This window comes from Oncorhynchus clarkii, chromosome 30 (assembly GCF_045791955.1).
Source record: "Oncorhynchus clarkii lewisi isolate Uvic-CL-2024 chromosome 30, UVic_Ocla_1.0, whole genome shotgun sequence".
NCBI classification, from domain to species: domain Eukaryota; kingdom Metazoa; phylum Chordata; class Actinopteri; order Salmoniformes; family Salmonidae; genus Oncorhynchus; species Oncorhynchus clarkii.
In genome coordinates, this window is record NC_092176.1 from 18062523 (window position 1) to 18082109 (window position 19587).

At 44.7% G+C, this 19587-nt stretch overlaps 1 protein-coding gene across 3 annotated transcripts in view; it reads right to left on the reverse strand.

The window, feature by feature from the left end:
- LOC139390008 (adhesion G protein-coupled receptor A2) overlaps positions 1-19587 on the reverse strand; it is a 49577-nt gene that overhangs the window by 3602 nt on the left and 26388 nt on the right. For all 3 annotated transcript variants that reach the window (XM_071137106.1, XM_071137107.1, XM_071137108.1), the window contains 16 exons: positions 14409-14480; positions 11882-11953; positions 11704-11775; positions 11236-11399; positions 10517-10730; positions 10074-10238; positions 9768-9966; positions 9432-9581; positions 9038-9199; positions 8745-8945; positions 7684-7873; positions 7336-7547; positions 1560-1687; positions 1313-1436; positions 1078-1226; positions 80-169 (listed from right to left, as the gene is read on the reverse strand). In XM_071137106.1, the coding sequence (XP_070993207.1) occupies positions 80-169; positions 1078-1226; positions 1313-1436; positions 1560-1687; positions 7336-7547; positions 7684-7873; positions 8745-8945; positions 9038-9199; positions 9432-9581; positions 9768-9966; positions 10074-10238; positions 10517-10730; positions 11236-11399; positions 11704-11775; positions 11882-11953; positions 14409-14480 (2364 nt within the window). The remainder of the gene's footprint in view (positions 1-79; positions 170-1077; positions 1227-1312; positions 1437-1559; positions 1688-7335; positions 7548-7683; positions 7874-8744; positions 8946-9037; positions 9200-9431; positions 9582-9767; positions 9967-10073; positions 10239-10516; positions 10731-11235; positions 11400-11703; positions 11776-11881; positions 11954-14408; positions 14481-19587) is intronic.

Sequence of the window (19587 nt, forward strand, 5' to 3'; positions counted from 1 at the left end):
TCAGCCCTTGAATAAGCACTAAACCAAAATATACTGTGTCAAGGGCCAATTGCTCAATGGTAAAATGAGAAGCACTCACTAAGGGCTGTTGGCCCCATAGTTGTTGACATTGACAGCCGCAGTGATGCCACATATGATGAGAGGAACACCACCAGCTATTAGATAGAACCTGTATTCAGAAAATACACAAATTACAGGGATCAAAGAAAATGAGATGAAAAAGAAAGCAAGAGGGAATGACAGTGAACTCATTTAGATGTGAAGTACCATGTCCCAGCCACAATATTGGAAACAACAACTTAAACCCAAGGACTGCATGACAAATTACATTTCAGTTTCTGTTTATTCTGTATGAGATTTAGGGGCTTTGCTCCTTTGTTGTTTTCTCTCAACAAGCATACATTTCACAGCTGTAGTGATCCCTAGGCTAGCTGTCTGTGATCTCCTGAGCTGAACTGAGCTGTAAGTTGGGCAGCCTCTCTGAGCTAGCTGATAAAGTGTAACAAAGGGCAACAGGCTGCTGGGGGGGTTGTGACTTATCACAGGGATAGGCGTCATTGGAGGGCTGACCCCATGCGGCGGTGGGCAACAGAAGGGTTTGGGAAAGCCACAGAGGTCAACAGTACAGTGCATGATCACAGCCAGGGAGCACCAGGGCAGAGGGGGAAAAGGGGGAGGAAGAGGGGAGGGGGGCAGTAATGAGGGGACAGTGCGCCCCCTCCATCACCCTTGCCAGATTTACGACATTCTCCTTAACCTCTGTTATCCCTGGCTTGTACATTCCACACCTCCCCCGCTCTGGGCTCAGCACTCTGCATCTGTCACTGCTACTCTTTTGTGCCTTAGCAGTAGTCTACTGTTTTTCCCTCCAAGGATTTCTAAAACAGAAGATCCTTGGTTCTAAACACAATGGTGGTCTTTGATATGACACAGTTTGTGTGTCCGTTCACATGAATACAGTCATTTAAAATACCGCCCCACAATGAGCTCACAACTCAACCGTTGACCTGTTTGACAATGACTCACAACCTTCTCATATAAAAGTCAACTCTGTCTCACCCTGATGACATCACTTACCTGAGCATAGGCCGCTGAGTAGCTGGAACAGGAGACTCTCCCTCTGGTTGCCGTGGCATCATCCAGACCGCCTCTTTGTAGAGGACTCTAGCACTGACCCCGATCCACAGCAGTGTAGACAATGAGGAGTAGTGGAGAGCGATGCCCACCTGACACAAATCACACAGGGTCAAACACACAGCCTACACACCACATGTAGAGAGCATTAGCTGGGTCTGGGAGGAGAGGGACTTACTGCCTGGCACACCATTGGATAGCTGGTCAGGGTGATGCCTCCTGCATAGACAGCTGTGGTCATAGCGATGTGGAAGCAGGTATTGAGTAACGTGTGCCAGCTCTTTCTGGATATGCTTATAGAACTGCAGAAGGAAGAAGAAAACAAAGAGAACCATTAGATGGACATAAAGACACTGTGGGGTAGGTCAGATAGCAGACACACGCACACACACATGCATTTGCACACGTACACGCACACACGGTACCTGTGGTGTAGTATGTGTGTGATGATGATGGTGAAGAGGCAGAGGAGGAGGATTGCAGTACAGCTATAGACCACAGGGTGGAGTACCCTCACTGACATGGGTGGGGAGTGGGGGAAGTCAGGAACCTCCTAGGAAAAAGAGAACTATTAATATCTTTGCAACGACCACACTGTGGGGCTCTCCAAACCTCGAGAAAAGAACATGAACATTCATCCAGTGAAGTGATTTTTTATTTAGATCTATTAGGATCCCCATTAGCTGACGCCAATAGTTACAGCTAGTCTTCATAGGGTCCTACATTACAGACAAAAGTAGGTCACATGGGGGAGATGATTTGTGTCGTGAGGTGTTGCTTTATTTGTTTTTTGAAACCAGGTTTCCTGTTCACTTGCGCTAAAAAGATGGAGGGGCATTCCATGCTCTCATGGCTATGTATAATAAAGTATGTTTCCTTGAATTTGTTCTGGACCTGGGGACTGTTAAAAGATCCCTGGTGGCATGTCTGGTGGGGTAAGTGTTTGTGTGTATCAGTGCTATGTGTAAGTTCACTAAGCAAACAATTTGGAATTTCTAACACATTCATGTTTCTAATAAAAACAGGAAGTTGACACAGTCAGTCTTTCCTCAACTCGTAGCCAAGAGAGATTGGCATGCATAGTATTAATATTTGCTCTCTGATTACAATGAAAAGCAAGACGTGCCGCTCTGTTCTGGGCCAGCTGCAGCTTAAATAGGTATTTATTTGCAGCACTTGACCATATGACTGGACAATAACAAGATAAGATTAAACTAGAGCCTGCAGGACTTGCTTTGTGGAGTGTGGTGTCAAAAAAGTAGAGCATCCCTTTATTACAGACAGACCTCTCCTCATCTTTACAAACATCGAATATATATGTTTTGACTATGACAGTTTACAGTCTAAGTTAACAACAAGTAATTTAATCTCCTCAACTTGTTCAACAGCCACACCATTCATTACCAGATTCAGCTGAGGTCTAGAACCTAAGGAATGATTTGCACTAAATACAATTCTCTTTGTTTTAGAGATGTTCAGGACCAGTTTATTACTGGCCAGCCATTCCAAAAAAAGTCTGCAACTCTTTGTTAAGGCTTTCAGTGACTTCCTTTAGCTGTGGTTGCTGATGTGTATATGGTTGAATCATCAGCATACATCGACACACATGCTTTGTTTAATGCCAGTAGCAGGTCATTGGTAAATATAGAAAATAGTAGAGGGCCTTGAGAGCTGCCCTGTGGTACACCACACTTTACATATTTGACATTAGAGAAGTAAAGTAAAGAAAACTCTCTGAGTTATAGTAGATATATAGCTCTGAATCTACAATATGGCAGAGGTTGAAAAGCCATCACATACGTTTTCTCAACAATAGGTTATGGTCGAGCAACTGCTCGGAATCTGACCATAAGGCGCTACAGAGTGTAGTGCATACGGCCCAGTACATCACTGGGGCCAAGCTTCCTGTAATCCAGGACCTATATAATAGGTAGTGTCAGAGGAAAGCCCATAAAACTGTCAGTGACTCCAGTCACCCAACTCCAGTCACCCAAATGTTCAGAAAGAGCTGGAAAACCTGGACCCGTACAAATCAGCTGGACTAGACAACCTCTTTCGTATCGCCCGAGATCCCTAAAGATTAGAAAGCTGCCGCAGTCATCCCCCTCTTCAAAGGGGGTGACACTCTAGACCCAAACTGTTATAGATCTATATCCATCCTGCCCTGCCTTTCTAAAGTCTTTCGAAAGCCAAGTTAATAAACAGATCACTGACCATTTCGAATTCCACCGTACCTTCTCCGCTGTGCAATCCAGTTTCCAAGCTGGTCTCGGGTGCACCTCAGCCACGCTCAAGGTACTAAACGATATCATAACCGCCATTGATAAATGACAGTACTGTGCAACCGTCTTCATCAACCCGGCCAAGGCTTTCGACTCAATCACAGCATTCTGATTGGCAGACTCAACAGCCTTGGCTTCTCAAATGACTGCCTCGCCTGGTTCACCAACTACTTCTCAGACAGAAAACAGTGTGTCAAATTGGAGGGCCTGATGTCTGGACCTCTGGCAGTCTCTATGGGGGTACCACAGGGTTCAATTCTCAGGCCGACTCAATTCTCTGTATATATATGAACGATGTCGCTCTTGCTGCGGGTGATACCCTGATCCACCTCTACGCAGACGACACCATTCTGTATCCATCTGGCCCTTCTTTGGACACTGTGTTAACAAACTTCCAAACGAGCTTCAATGCCATACAACATGGCCTTTAAACGCTAGTAAAACTAAATGCATGCTTTTCAACCATTCGCTGCCCACACCCACCCGCCCGACTAGAATCATTACTCTGGACGGTTCTGACTTAGAATATGTGGACAACTACAAATACCTAGGTGTCTTGCTAGACTGTAAACTCTCCTTCCAGACTCATATTAAACATCTCCAATGCAAAATAAAATCTAGAATTGGCTTCCTATTTCGCAACAAAGCCTCCTTTACTCACACCGCTAAACATACCCTCGTAAAACTGACTATCCTACCAATTCTCGACTTCGGCGATGTCATTTACAAAATAGCCTCCAACACTCTACTCAGAAAACTGGATGCAGTCTATCACAGTGCCATCCGTTTAGTCACCAAAGCCCCATATACCACCCACCACTGCGACCTGTATGCTCTCGTTGGCTGGCCCTCACTTCATATTCGTCGCCAGACCCACTGGCTTCAGGTCATCTATAAGTCTATGCTAGGTAAAGCTCCAACTTCTATCAGCTCACTGGTCACGATAACAACAGCAGGTATATCTCACTGGTAATCCCCAAAGCCAACACCTCTTTGGCCACCTGTCCTTCCATTTCTCTGCTGCCAATGACTGGAACGAATTGCAAAAATCGCTGAAGCTTGGAGCCTTATATTTCCCTCACTAACTTTAAACATCAGCTATCTGAGCAGCTAACCGATCGCTGCAGCAGTACATAACCCATCTGTAAATAGCCCATCCAATCTACTTACCTCATCCCCATATTGTTTTTATTTACTTTTCTGCTCTTTTGCACACCGGTATTTCTACTTGCACATCATCATCTATACATCTATCTCTCCCGTGTTCATTTGCTAAATTGTAATTACTTTGCTACTATGGCCTATTTATTGCCTAACCTCCTCACGCCATTTGCACACACTGTATATAGACTTTCTTTTTTTCTATTGTGTTATTGACTGTACGCTTGTTTATTCCATGTGTAACTCTGTGTTGTTGTTTGTGTCGCACTGCTTTGCTTTATCTTGGCCAGGTCGCAGTTGTAAATGAGAACTTGTTCTCAACTAGCATACCTTGTTAAAGGTGAATAAAGGTGATTTTAAAACAAATGAAAAATAACAAAGTACAACAGCATCAGTAACAATGTGATCAATACATGTGGATGATTTTGTTCCAGATGTCACGCCCTGACCTTAGTATTCTTTGTTTTCTTTATTATTTTGGTTAGGTCAGGGCGTGACGAGGGTGATATATGTGTTTTACCCTGTCTAGGGTTTTGTATGTTTATGGGGTTGTTCCTGTTCTAGGTGTTTTTATTTCTATGGTTGCCAAGATTGGTTCTCAATCAAAGGCAGCTGTTTATTGTTGTCTCTGATTGGGGACCATATTTATGTAGCCATATTACTTGGGTATTTCGTGTGTTATTGTCTATGTATAGTTGCCTGTGTCAGCACTCGTTGTTCATACCTTCACATTCGTTTTGTTGTTTTGTATAGTTTGTTAAGTGTTCTTCGTTAAATAAATCAGAGGAATGTATTCTCATCACACTGCGCCTTGGACTCCTCGTTACAACGAACGTGACACCAGAAGTGTTTGTAAACACCATACTGTAGGTTGATTAATAACCTGAACCAGATTACAGGAACTGGTTACAGTGAGAAGCTTCCTCTTGAGCGGACAGCTTGATGAAAACCAGTCAATATTCAGGTCCCCAAGAAAGTAGACCTCTCTGTTTACATCACATACACTATCAAGCATTTCACACATATTATTTAGATATTGACTGTTAGCACTTGGTGGCTATAGCAACACCCCCAAAGAAAAGGCTTTAGATGTGCCAGGTGAACCTGCAACCACAACACTTCAATAACACTTGACATAAGATATTCTCTAAGCATTACAGGGATATGGCTCTGAATATACACAGCAACGCCTCCCCCATAAGCATTTCTGTCTCTTCTATAGATGTTATATCCTTCTATTGCCACTGCTGTATCATCAAAATAATTATCTAAGTGAGTCCCAGAAATGGCTAATTATTAATGTTATCTGATGTTAGCAAGTTATGGATTTCATGAACCTTATTTCTAAGGCTACATATATTAATATGGGCTATTTCCTGTCCTTTCCGGGTAGCTTATCAGAGATAGACATAATATAGAAAAGAGCAAAGAAGAAAAATATATTCACTCAGCAGTCCATTAATCAGTTGGTGTGTGTGTGTGCTTCAGGGTTGAAGATACGAACCCATAGGCTTGGGTCTCTCATCCCTTCCAGGCTTTTGGGAGGGAGGGTGGACAATGAACCTGTCATAGCAGATGTAAGTAATGTCCGCACACGCTCTGGCAGCTTTCATGACTGGGATAAGTTCTTTCCTCTTCTGGTGCACAGCTTCAGATTAGTCCTTTTTGAGCAAGAAGTACATTCCGCTCAAGTTCTTCGCTCTTTCCAGAACAGGTACCTTGTCCTTGAACCTCAGGAACTTGACCAATATTGACCTGGACCTGTCAGCTGGGCCGGTGGTGGGTTTTCCAGTCCTATGAGCGCGCTTCTTCTGTTTCTCCGAGTTCATTTCCCTCACTTTGTCCTCAGACTCCGTTCAGTTCTCATGTGGAGATTCTGCAATTCCGTCCACAACAATGTTGTTTCGCCTTGATTGTCATCGAGATAATCTGATTTCTCCGTCATTGTTATCATGGATTCACATACAGAACTGATGTCCTCTCTCAATGACTTACAGATTTTTGTCACCTTGCCATTCTCCTGTTTAAACTCATCGAGCTGACCCTGGGAGAACTGCAAACTGTTCTTCAGGTCCTGGACATCTATGTTCAGGTCATCCATTATTTTATTAATTGACTCCACCAGTATTTGGACACAACACTTGAAGTTGTTTTCTTATTTTTGTAACAACTGCTTGTAGAACATTTTTAGTTTAATTAAAAGATCCTTCACCTGTGATAGAGAAACCACTGTCCTCAACGGTACGTAGGTTAAGCTGTTACTCCCACGCAGTTCCAGACAGAGCAGGTCGCAGGAAGGATTGGAAACAACAACAACAAACAGCAGGGATCTAGACAGCCACAAGCCCGGGACAATCCGCGGTCCCAGTCACAATGGCTATCCACATCGCAGGCTACACTCAAGCCCTCAAGAAAACCCCACTCGCCCTATAGGCAGCTAGCTAACAGCTAGGCTATCTGCTACGCCAAGCAGCTCCTCAGACCCGGCCTTGTTCAGCAGGATCACTGGACAGGTAGTAGAGGTCCCAGCTACTGAAGCCAACCACCTCGCAGGATCCAAACTCAAAAGGTAGCTAGCAAGTAACCAAACTTTTTCAATAGACTTTCAGAACTTTCCAAAACAACAAACTGGGCTTTCCCTCATTCCACATTCAACAGGAATTGATTGACGTGTTGTGCAGTGCGTGTTGTGCAGAATCATCATTACATTACATCCACCATGTGTCTCTGGGATCCTAGGATGTGCTCCCTGCCCTACCTGCAGCACGGCGTAGTTGCTGAGTACAGAGCAGTGCAGGGTCGAGGTGGCAGAGTCAGTGTGGGCCAGTAGGCAGCCCTCCTGGCTCCATCCCCCCTGCTGCTGCTGCAGGGCCTGCAGGCTCCAGTGGGCCGCCACTGGGTCACTTCCCGGGATTGAGTGGCGCAGGGACACCAAGATGGGCTCCGAGTGGTTCCACATACTGCACCCGTCTGCCACACAAAGGAGGAGATGACCATCACTGTCACCAGCGCATACATTTGTATTTTGTAATCGTCTTAAAATAACCAGGTTTGACCCATCTCTGTAAATTTGTTGAATTGTGTAATAAAAGTGTTGCTCCCTCACCTAGGCCTACGTAGATGACAGGGCTGTTGACACTGCGTCTGCGGGCGTTCTCTCCAGGACCACTGAAGTTCCCTGAGAAAGGGAAGAACCTCCCTGTACGGAACGCCACAAACTGAAGCTTACAGTCTGACGGGGCGTCCGGGGGGAACAGAGAGGCAGGGAGAACCACAGATGCGAGGGCTACAGCATTCTAGAGGAAGGGAGAAACATAGAAAGAGACAGAGAGAGAGAGAGAGAGAGAGAGAGAGAGAGAGAGAGAATCATACCATTCATTCTTTTTTTTTTATTATGCTTTTTATTTTATTTTTAATTTTACCCCTTTTTCTCCCCAATTTCGTGGTATCCAATTGTTGTAGTAGCTACTATCTTGTCTCATCGCTACAACTCCCGCACGGACTCGGGAGAAACGAAGGTTGAAAGTCATGCGTCCTCCGATACACAACCCAACCAGCCGCACTGCTTCATAACACAGCGCGCATCCAACCCGGAAGCCAGCCGCACCAATGTGTCGGAGGATACACCGTGCACCTGGCAACCTTGGTTAGCGCGCACTGCGCCCGGCCCGCCACAGGAGTCGCTGGTGCGCGATGAGACAAGGACATCCCTACCGACCAAGCCCTCCCTAACCCGGACGATGCTAGGCCAATTGTGCGTCGCCCCATGGACCTCCCGGTCGCGGCCGGTTACGACAGAGCCCAGGGACTCAGGACTGCAGTACAGCGCCCTTAACCACTGCGCCACCCGGGAGGCCATACCATTCATTCTTCACTGTCCTACTTTCACCTATATTTGACTCTGTTAACCCAAGGGAATACGAAACAGAAATTTCAAACACCAAACGACAAAATCTAAAACCTCTTTTATGTCAGCTGTTGTAAATGACTGTGCTAAATGCAGATCCATGCCATCTCCAGTAGGTCAAGCTCTGAGGTGTGTTCCCTCTAATGACAACCGTATGCACTGTCTGCCATTGTACCACAGACACACAACTACAGTCCTGTTTGTGGGTAAGGTTGGGTTCAGGTCTGGGTGAGGGAGACAGAGACAGAGACAGTGCTTACCTTCATGGGGAAGTTATTTATGGAGGTGTTGTGGGTGCCTGTGGTGCAGCGGAAGCGGAGCTGCTGTTCGTGGGTGGGCTCTGCCCCCTCCATGCCCAGGTTGCCTAACAAGGTCTCCCGGCGTTGGTAAGCTGTGCAGCTCATGCCAGTGAAGTGGGCCGGACGGATAAGATGGGCCTCCATTACAATGTTCCTGGAGAGCTATAGGGGGTTAACAACGTTGATTACATTTAGGACTGTTAGATAAAAATAATATAGAACCTTAAAACATGTTGGAATGCAGGTTGTTGTACCGTGGAGAGGTCCTGAGCATGGCTGTGGAGCTGGGGCCAGGCCAGAGTCTCCAGAGAGTGGACTATGGAGCTGCAGGCTTTCTTCTCTCTCTGGGCATGGGCCAGGATCTGATTATCGACCTGCATCAGGTTACTGCCCATATCCACCAGCATCTCTGACAGCTGACACATACATACACACAGGTAAAGACATTAAAAAGCAAGCATAAAAACAGGCATTTACATAAACACAGGGGGCAGAAAGAAACTTAATCATGGACATAAGGTAATGAATATATCATGAATATTCAAGTCAAAAAGTCCCTATCAACTCTTTCCAATTAAAGACAACGCAGATACAAAATAAAATATTAAAAAAACATGCATTGAGGGATTAAAGATCTCATTGTCCAACCTCTCGCAGTGGTCGGACATATTCCATGAATTTCTCCATCATCTGGGCCACATACATCACGTCCATAGTGTCAGTGAAACTGGATGCATCCACGGTGTATGTGCGCACCTGACGTGCCAGAGTGACTGCATTAGAGGTATTGATGGGCATCTGGAAAAAGAGAGAAGTATGATTATTTTAAAGCAAATAACTCAAATGTTTTGTTACTTTGACACATTTACCTTTCAGGCAACAACTATTTAAATATTACTACCATAATATATGTACTATATTTTGATTTCATAGGTACTGGGCTAAATGAACTTGGGACAGCCCAAGCACACCCCTGGTACTGACCAGGATGAAGGTGTGTAGGACCCGTGTGATGTCGTTGGTGTAGAGACAGTTGTTGTAGTCTCCCTCCTCCCAGCTCCCTGAGCGGTCACAGTATCGTGATGCCTGCTTCTGTTCCACAGTACCCCCCATGGACATGGAGGGGTAGCGCAGCTGCAGACAGTACTGGTAGGAGGTGATACCTGCCAGGGTTCTGGGCCACCTAGAAAAAAACACCAAGGGAGGAGGATGCAGCATGTTTTAATCAGAAGGACTGTTATTATTGTGGATTTAGTTTCTGGAGAGGGGAATTATTGTTTTCTTCCTTACTTGAACTCTCCCCGGTTGTTAGTGACTCTTTCCTCAGGACAGAAGGAGGCGCTGTTCTCCAGCACCACTATTTCCACGCTGCGGGAGGTGTTGCCGCGCCCAGTGGCCACCACACACTTCCACTCTCCACTGGCCTCAACATGCACGTTGGACAAGATGAGCTCACTGCACCGAGGAGACAGTACATCAGTCACTGCCATCACACATACCCAGACAGCACACTACACCTCATGTCCTATCAGCAGAAACTAAACAAACAGTTTTTTTTTCATCAATTCATGAGAACCAAACACTGGCCTCATAAACCATTACTAAATCAAAAACGTATTTAACTTTATGATAAAAACATGAAAATATGACAATTGAGGAGTGCAATGAAAGGTAAGAAAAGAGTGCTGGGATCGACAGATATACCAACGGACCCCTCAGTACTGTAACATTACCTGGTGATGAAGGTGCAGTCATGCACCACGCTAGTCTCTAGACTGACGCCCTGCTCAGGGTCAGAGGTCACCAGCTGGCCGTTGTGGCGCCAGTGCAGCGCAGTGATTTTGTCCACCAGGGCGGCTGTGCAGTGGAAGGGCAGCCGGTCCCCCTTGAAGACCACCTGGCGCTGGGAGGGTAGGAGAGACAGGGTGTGCAGCTCCAGAGGCCCATCTGAGTGAGGAGAGGAACACACAGCACAGCCAGGAGAAGGGAAGGCAGATGAGACCATAACAAATCACTCTGGGTTACTTCTGCTGCTCTTTCATTACACGACCTCAGCTAAATATTTCAGATGAAGCCATTATGAGCCTGCTTTTTTAGGAATATTGGATGCAGACAGCCCCAAATCATAAAGGCCGACCACAGAGGAGGCACAACACAGCTAACTGGTGCACTTGGAAAGACAGACTACTGAGTGGAAGAGAAAATACAATAGAAAACACGCTATTGGAGACAGCAAAACATTGGTATTTTGCATTTTTATTGCACTTCTTACATGTTTCCACTTGCTCACTCACAGCTTATTACTTTTCACAAACACTTACCTCATCTCACAATATTACCATGAGAAAACAATGACTCTGTCATTCATATAGTGAAGTTTTCATACTATTTGAGGGGTGATAGTGGTGAACCACCGCATTCATATGCATTCAATTTCCTGTCAGACACTCACCACAGCTCAGCTGACTTTCCCTCAGTCCACGCAGGGGCTTTCCATGGAGGTTCCTGGGATAAGCACAGATTGTCTTGTCCCCCAGCCGGGTTGTCCTGGTGCGAAAGTAACCCGGCACCCAGCGCAGCCCACAGTCACATGACAGAAAGTCAGAGTTAAAGTTCCTGGTGAGAAAAAGCAGGTGGTTTTACAACAGCATTCATCAGGGGAGATTACACTGAGGAGCGGGTGCACTTTCCCTCTAACGGCATATTGCCCAACAGTTCAGATCTATTCTCTGGTGGTCCATTATAGGATCAACATGTCAGATGTGACAAAAGGCTGTCCATTGCTTAAACTAAGCCTATAGGGAGAAAAATGTGATCACATAAGATTGCATTTATATCGCTTCCGAAGATTATACAAACATCTGTCTGGAGCAAACTGTGAAAAAGGGGATGGCAGTTAGGAGCAAGGAACAGTACTCACACAAGTTTAAGATAGGGGAGCTCCTTGAAGACCCCTGGGTCCAAGGTAGATAAGATGTTCCCAGAGAGGTTCCTAACAGGAGAAACCAGACAGATGTTTAATCACTATCACTGTACTACGTACTTACAATACTACACTAGAATGTGTTGCTTTATGGTCAGTCATTTAGCCTGCTTACAGTTTGGCGAGTTGGGTGAGTCCCTGGAACATGTCTGGAGTCAAGCAGCCAATGCGGTTGTTGGACAGGTCGCTAGGAGAGATAACAGGGACAGTGAGGGCACAGCGGTGAATAATGGTCATTTTTTGAATACAAAATAGAATGACAAAGCCTTAAAAACATCAACTTAATGAATTCCATTGGTGTTTAAATGAGGGTTACAGCATGAAATATCCTTCATATATATTTTTATTACATTTTTCTGTGTCCATATGTATATGTTGTCAAACTGATGGCAGTTGTGAAAAAAGTCAATAGTTGGAAGAGTTAAAGAGTTAAATGGAAATAATGCCATTGCACGTTAGGTACTTTTTTCATTAATTAGGCTATTTTCTTTTAAACCATATGGTCTATCTACTAGAAACTCATGGACAATATGGACACAGATAGAGTACCAGTCAAAAGTTTGGACAAACCTGCTCATTCAAGGGGTTTTCTTTATTTTTACTATTTTCTACATGGTAGAATAATAGTGAAGACATCAAAACTATGAAATAACAAATATGGAATCATGTAGTAACCAATAAACTGTTAAACAAATCAAAATATATTTTATATTTGAGATTCTCCAAAGTAGCCACCTGTGTGTCCTTGATGACAACGTTGCACACTTGGCATTCTCTCAATCAGCTTCATGAGGTAGTCACCTTTGAATGCATTTCAATGAACAGGTGTGCCTTGTTAAAAGTTAATTTGTGTGCATTTCTGGGGGGTATACAAAAGATTGCCCTATTTGGTAAAAAACCAAGTCCATATTATGGCAAGAACAGCTCAAATAAGCAAAGAGAAATGACAGACCGGTGGAAATCTGTCCTTTGGTCTAATGAGTCCAAACTTGAGATTTTTGGTTCCAACAGTGAGACGCAAGGTAGGTGAATGGTTGATCTCTGCATGTGTAGTTCCCACTGTGAAGTATGGAGGAGGAGGTGTGATGGTGTGGGGGTGCTTTGCTAGTGACACTTTCAGTGATTTATTTAGAATTCAAGGCACACTTAACCAGCACGGCTACCACATCATTCTGCAGCGATACGTCATCCCATCTGGTTTGCGCTTTCTACAGGACAATGACCCAAAACACACTCTCCAGGCTGCATCAGATGACATGGCCTCCACAATCACCCAACCTCAACCCAATTGAGATGGTTTGGGATGAGTTGGACCGCAGAGTGAAGGAAAAGTAGCCAACAAGTGCTCAGCATATGTGGTAATTCCTTCAAGACTGTTGGAAAAGCATTCCTCATGAAGCTGGTTGAGAGTGTGCAAAGCTGTCATCAAGGCAAAGGGTGGCTACTTTGAGGAATCTCAAATATAAAATGTATTTTTTTAACACTTTATTGGTTACTACATTATTCCATATTTCATAGTTTTGACATCTTCACTTTATTCTACAATGTAGCAAATAGTAAAAATAAAGAAAAACCCTTGAATGAGTAGGTGTGTCCAAACTTTGGACTGGTACTGTATAAAAAATGTATACTATATATTAATATTTTTTTAAATAAATATCCAAAATTACTTAAAATTCCGGTAACTTTGGTAAATTACCGATACATTTGCAACCCTAATCTTGACACTCTGCATGTTGTTTTTGTGATCTCATTGGGAACAACTGGCTTCTCCAGCACATTGTATTTGTTTACAACAACAAAGTCTTATCCAAAGTGGCTTTCTTGGCCAGTAGGCACATCTTTCACAATTCCCATTCATACAACTAGCCAGCATGTAACACAGCAGGATAAGGAATTGAAATTTTGCAATACTCTTGTGACCTGTGAACGTTCCTTATCGATATAGACCATAGAACTTCTACTAAAGCCATATCACCAAAGAAGGAGCAAATGCACTCTGCAACCCCTGCATGCTGTGTATGCATGGTATAAGGACAGTGTCAGAGTGAGCCTTCTTCCACTGTCCCCCTGACACAACCCAGCAGAGAGCTGTCGAGAGCGTGTCTTTATCTCTCCCTGTTTGTTTTGAAAAGCCCCAGACCTTGCAGGGAAAACACAAGCAGTACAGGGAGGGGAAAAGAGTCACGCAGCGCAGGGCAGAGGACCGGAGCCGACTGTCCAAACACACAATGAGTGAGCTACAAGCAGCCGCAAACTGCTTCCCTGTCACATCCAATGACGTGTGAGGAGCCTCTGCGTGGCCCTGAGGTTTCCCATGGCGGCAGAGCAGGGCACCAGGCATGTCATCCCAGGCCCCACTGAGATCAGCACAGACCAGCACATACACTTAGCCCAGCCATCCACAACACATTTCTGAGCCAGCCAAGGTTTTTAAGATGGACGCTAAAACTGAGAATATATATTTTTACATATAGTTTTATGTGTCAGAAAAAGTTATGACTGTGTGCTGGTTTTGGAAAACACTTAATACTGTGACATGCAGGGAGACTGGCAACTAAACCAACTCTTTATATACGTAATATGACTGTTTATAGTGCACAAGATGTAATGAAAACAGAGCTGATTCTGTATGCACTTACAGCTTCCGAAGTTCATATAAACTTTGGAAGGCTCCAGGCATGATGGTGCTGATGAGGTTGCTCCTGAGGTCCCTGGGGAGAGAGAGAGAGAAAGAGAAATTAAAATAACATAAGACATTAGACTGCATGTCAATGAGGAGACCTACGGCCTTGCACATAGCTAGTTGAAACATTGGCCCATAACATCTCCAAACTAAGGTTTGAGGGCAATCACCAGGGATTCATTAAAATGTGTTAATATCTGAGTAAACACAGTATGAACAGTGAATAGCTGGATACAATATTCAGCCAGGATCAGCAATACAGAGGTTTCTTTAAAATGACTGGGAGTGGATACATATGCCCGAAATATGGCCCCACCAGCGGGACACAGCAGGATATTTCTGTATTCGGATGGTTTGGAAATCTTACCCCAACAGCCACCTGGACTTGGGTCTCGCAAGGATGCCAATAGTTGACCAAAGAAAATATCGCTGGAATCCAAGAGGAGTGCTACTCTTTCAGTACTCTTTTGAAAATGACTCTTCCCAAGATAAAGTTACTCTGGCTATTGCCAAACCATAAATATGAATTTCTACCTTTGAAGATCTAATTTCATACTACCCGTCACATTTCACCCCACCTTCTTGCCCTGCCATGCCCAGCCATGCCCATGTGTTAAACAATTCAACCACATACCCTTCTCCATTCACAGTCAGTCCTGCCGGAGAATTAACCTCTGAAACTCAGGGAAGCTCTTTGGCCAGGTGGGAATAGCAAGGTTGGAAGAGGTCATCAGACAAAGGGTTGTAGGCAGGACAAGGCTGATGTGTGAAGGCAATGTGTTCCTTGTTCCTACAGCATGAAAAACGCCTGCTCCCAAAGGAACAGTCACAGAGAAGGATTTCCTTACAGAAGCTCCCAGACATCAACACCAACGTTTAGGGAGGAAGCAGTCCCCCCCCCCCCCCCCCATTCCAATCCTTTCCAGCATGCCATTGTGGTAGCCAGAACCTTCAGGGACTTTCTGCTCCACTGTCCCACAATGCATTATCTCAGATCTATTTTCCTAACCACATCACATCACACACCATTTAAAATGTTAGCCCCGCAAACATCTCCTCGCCCACTCTTGTCCTCCATCCAAGAGATGAGCTATTTTTATCAATTCAGGACAGATTCATTCTGAGAATAGTTTCCAGTAAATACGAGAGAGAGAGAGAGAGAGAGAGAGAGAGAGAGAGAGAGAGAGAGAGAGTATGGCTACAATACCTTGAGATACAGGCAGGGCTTTTATTGGTCAAGATCTGTTTTGGACAGGACGATCCGGGGCCATCATCACTCATATCAGAATGACAGTATATACAGTAACATAATGATAGAGCTGGTCCAGTGTAGTATTGTCCTGGCTGAGACTGGGTGGACCAGAGACAGATGTGTCTATCTGAAAGCAGTAAGACAGACCCACTGACAGAACACTTTGCAACAACTTCACAGCTTTTTACAGAGGTGAAAGTTTACCCTGACCAGAGTGCTAACAAAACTGCGCTACCTTGCCATATCTGTTTGGTATGTGCTTCAATGCTGACCTGCAAACCATAGTCTTCACACATTTATGAAGAGAGAGAGAGGGAGAGAGGGCAAGAAATCCCTTGCATTAACAAAATGTCTGAGTGTGTGAGAGTGCAAATTACAATGTGTTTGTCTGTTTATGTGTGTGTGTGTGTGTGTGTGTGTGTGTGTGTGTGTGTGTGTGTGTGAGAGAGAGTCAGAAGTCGCGTTGGAGCTGTAGCCCAGGGAGGGGAGAACAATGCTACTGTTTCCAGCCTGGCGTGTCCCGGGGCTCGTTAGCATCGTGATGAAAGGCGGGGCACTGCCCACCACTTCCTCCCTCATGGTGACTACTGAGTCTCAGACACACACTTACTGTACCGCACACACACACAATCTCCACAGGAGGGTGCTGAGTGGAGGACGGCTCATAATAACGGATTGAATGGTGCGAATGGAAAGGCATCAAACACATGAAAACGATGTGTTTGATATATTTGATACCATTCCACTTATTCCGCTACAGACATTACCCCAAGCGCGTCCTCCCCAATTAAGATCCCCCCCAACCTCCTGTGACATAGACATAGCCTACACTTTTCCCCGTAGACACACACACATACTTACATTGTGTCATAGAGATACACCAAGAACCACAGAATATACCCAGCAAACCAAAATTGGTTCTGTGAAAGTTCCCAGAACATTCGTTAGGTCGTGGCAAATGTTCTCATAACACAAAAACTGTCCAGTTGTGCGGATGTCTGGGATGTATGATTGAATGCTGGCTTGGGTTAAAAGACCTGGCTTGGGAACTGAACATTGCAGTTTCAAACCCCACATTTTCAGCTTGTCAACATATGACGTGTAAAAAAGATGGTTGTGTCTGTATGATTAAATGCTGTTCAAATGTCCTATCACCTGCAATACAGTCCTCAAATGTGAATGGCTATTTTTATCTGGATAGAAACACAATGGGGATGTATTACAATATGCTTTAAAGAGCAAAACATTTGCATGCTGAGAAGGTTGTGGGAATATTAGGTCAAACTTAAATATAAAATGTTCTAAATGTTCTTGAAATGATCTGAGGACCTCCAAGAGAAGATACATGTATATAGCATGAACATCAATGGAATATTATGTTAAACCTAAAACAAATATGCTATGAACGTCATAAAAATAGACTTATTTGGAAATTGTGGAACACCGTGCAGCATTGTGGGAATGTTCTGTACAACCTGTGTGAATATCACAAGAATATTATTGTGACATCTCAGACAACTCCCATAACTTAATTAAATGTTCTGGGAGCCTTTAAAGAAGTCAGAAAGGCTGTTCTGTCAACATTCTAGCAACATGAAAGGAATGTTTTCTGCACCCTGATACAAACATTATCTGAATGTCAGCACAACTGGACAGTTTTAGTGTTTTGGGAACCTATATCTTGTCATAACTCCACAATGTTCCCAAACCCCCCCCCAAAAAATCTGGGTACCTTTAAAGAATAGACTAAATGTGTTCTGGGATCATTCTTCTAACAAGTGAATGTTTTTAGACAGTTTTTGTGTTATGAGAACATTTGCTGCAACCTAATGTATGTTCTGGGAACTTTCCAGAACCAATTTTGGTTTGCTGGGAAAACATTACTTCTACATTGTGTTGTTACATTACCTGGAAACCTAATTAGAACTTTTGGGGAATGTTCTGTGTGGTTGTTACAGATGTTGTGCACCACATTTAAGGTGAATGTTAGGAGAACATTCCAAAGATATTTTATGTTAAAAACATTTGTGTTTTTAGGATGTTTTCATTTGAATGTTAGATACAACCCTTATAAATGGGAATCTTAGCTAATGTTCTGGGAATGTTCCCGGTTTGCTGGGTATACACATACTGGCGTGTACTACGGTACTGTGCTAGAGACACACACACTTTCTACCACAGAGACACACTGACACTCTAGTCTTCTTAAGCCCCCTGCACATGTTCCTTCACAGGAGGTGAACCTGATGCCCAATGTGTCAACAGCAGTCTTCAGATAGTAAATCAAGTCCCATGTGCACCCATACATCTATACTCTCAACAATCTGCCCTTTCATACACAGCCTTAGAAGGGGCAGAGCAGTGTGTGCTTTAGGCCTATGAGTATCAACAGTCGGGCACTCCAATACACTCTCTTATCACCGAGCTGGAGAATGTGGAGGAGAGCACCAGAGTCAACAGAGCCATGCAGACCCAGCAGGCCACACACCCAGGCAATGACTTCCTTCTGCCCTCTGAGGCAGCACCCTCCCAGACATCGACTTCACAGCTCACTGACCCTCACACTGATGACAGCAGCTGTCACCAGCAAAGAGGAGCAGCATAAACAATGTCTGAAGAAGTGTAAAATGCAAATGCTCAATGTATTTCACCTTGAAACATATTAGCATGGAATTGTAGTTGTAGGTCTTCTGTGGATCTGGAATGTGATGTTGGGTATGTTCTTATCATTGGGGTCCCAATAACAAACACAAGAAATGTTGAAGTGTACTTTTCCCTCCCTAATACCACTCTTATCCACCATCTCCCACTTTCACTTATCGTCCCTTATAGGTGTAGAACAAACATACTTGAAATAAATATGAAATCAAACTTCTGACTTACGGCAGTAGTAATACCATGGCCAGAGCAAAAACAGGTCAAGCTCTCCTGTGTGCCTGTGACTATAGGACATGGAGGCGAAAGACTGATAACCTGACAATCTGCAACAAAATGTCAACAACAAAAAAATGTTGAACGGAAAAATATCCCAAATGGATTTGTAACCAACATCCCTTTAAGCCCAGTGCTTTATCCCCTACACCACATGTGGCCCATATGATTGGGCTTTGACAGCATCCAACCCACAGCCAGTCTAAAAAGAGCCATTGTGTTCTTCAACTGGGCCTAACACCAGAGGCTGCCATTAAAGACTGTATTTTTTTTCTTCAAGTCTTCTCCCAATCAATGGGGCTGATCCTGTGCTGCTCTGAAGAGTCCTTCCTGTCTGGGACGGGACCGGACGTGCTCGCAGGGCAGCAAGAGGGTCATAATTAAGACGACTGCTGTATAGCGCTCCAGGCTGTAGAGTGTTCCATTATCAAGCCCACTGTGGCAGGGGATGGAGTGTTCCATTATCAGGCCCACTGTGGCAGGGGATGGAGTGTTCCATTATCAGGCCCACTGTGGCAGGGGATGGAGTGTTCCATTATCAGGCCCACTGTGGCAGGGGATGGAGTGTTCCATTATCAGGCCCACTGTGGCAGGGGATGGGGTGTTCCATTATCAGGCCCACTGTGGCAGGGGATGGAGTGTTCCATTATCAGGCCCACTGTGGCAGGGGATGGAGTGTTCCATTATCAGGCCCACTGTGGCAGGGGATGGGGTGTTCCATTATCAGGCCCACTGTGGCAGGGGATGGAGTGTTCCATTATCAGGCCCACTGTGGCAGGGGATGGAGTGTTCCATTATCAGGCCCACTGTGGCAAGGGATGGAGTGCTCCATTATCAGGCCCACTGTGGCAAGGGATGGAGTGCTCCATTATCAGGCCCACTGTGGCAGGGGATGGAGCGCTCCATTATCAGGCCCACTGTGGCAGGGGATGGAGTGCTCCAGTGACATTGT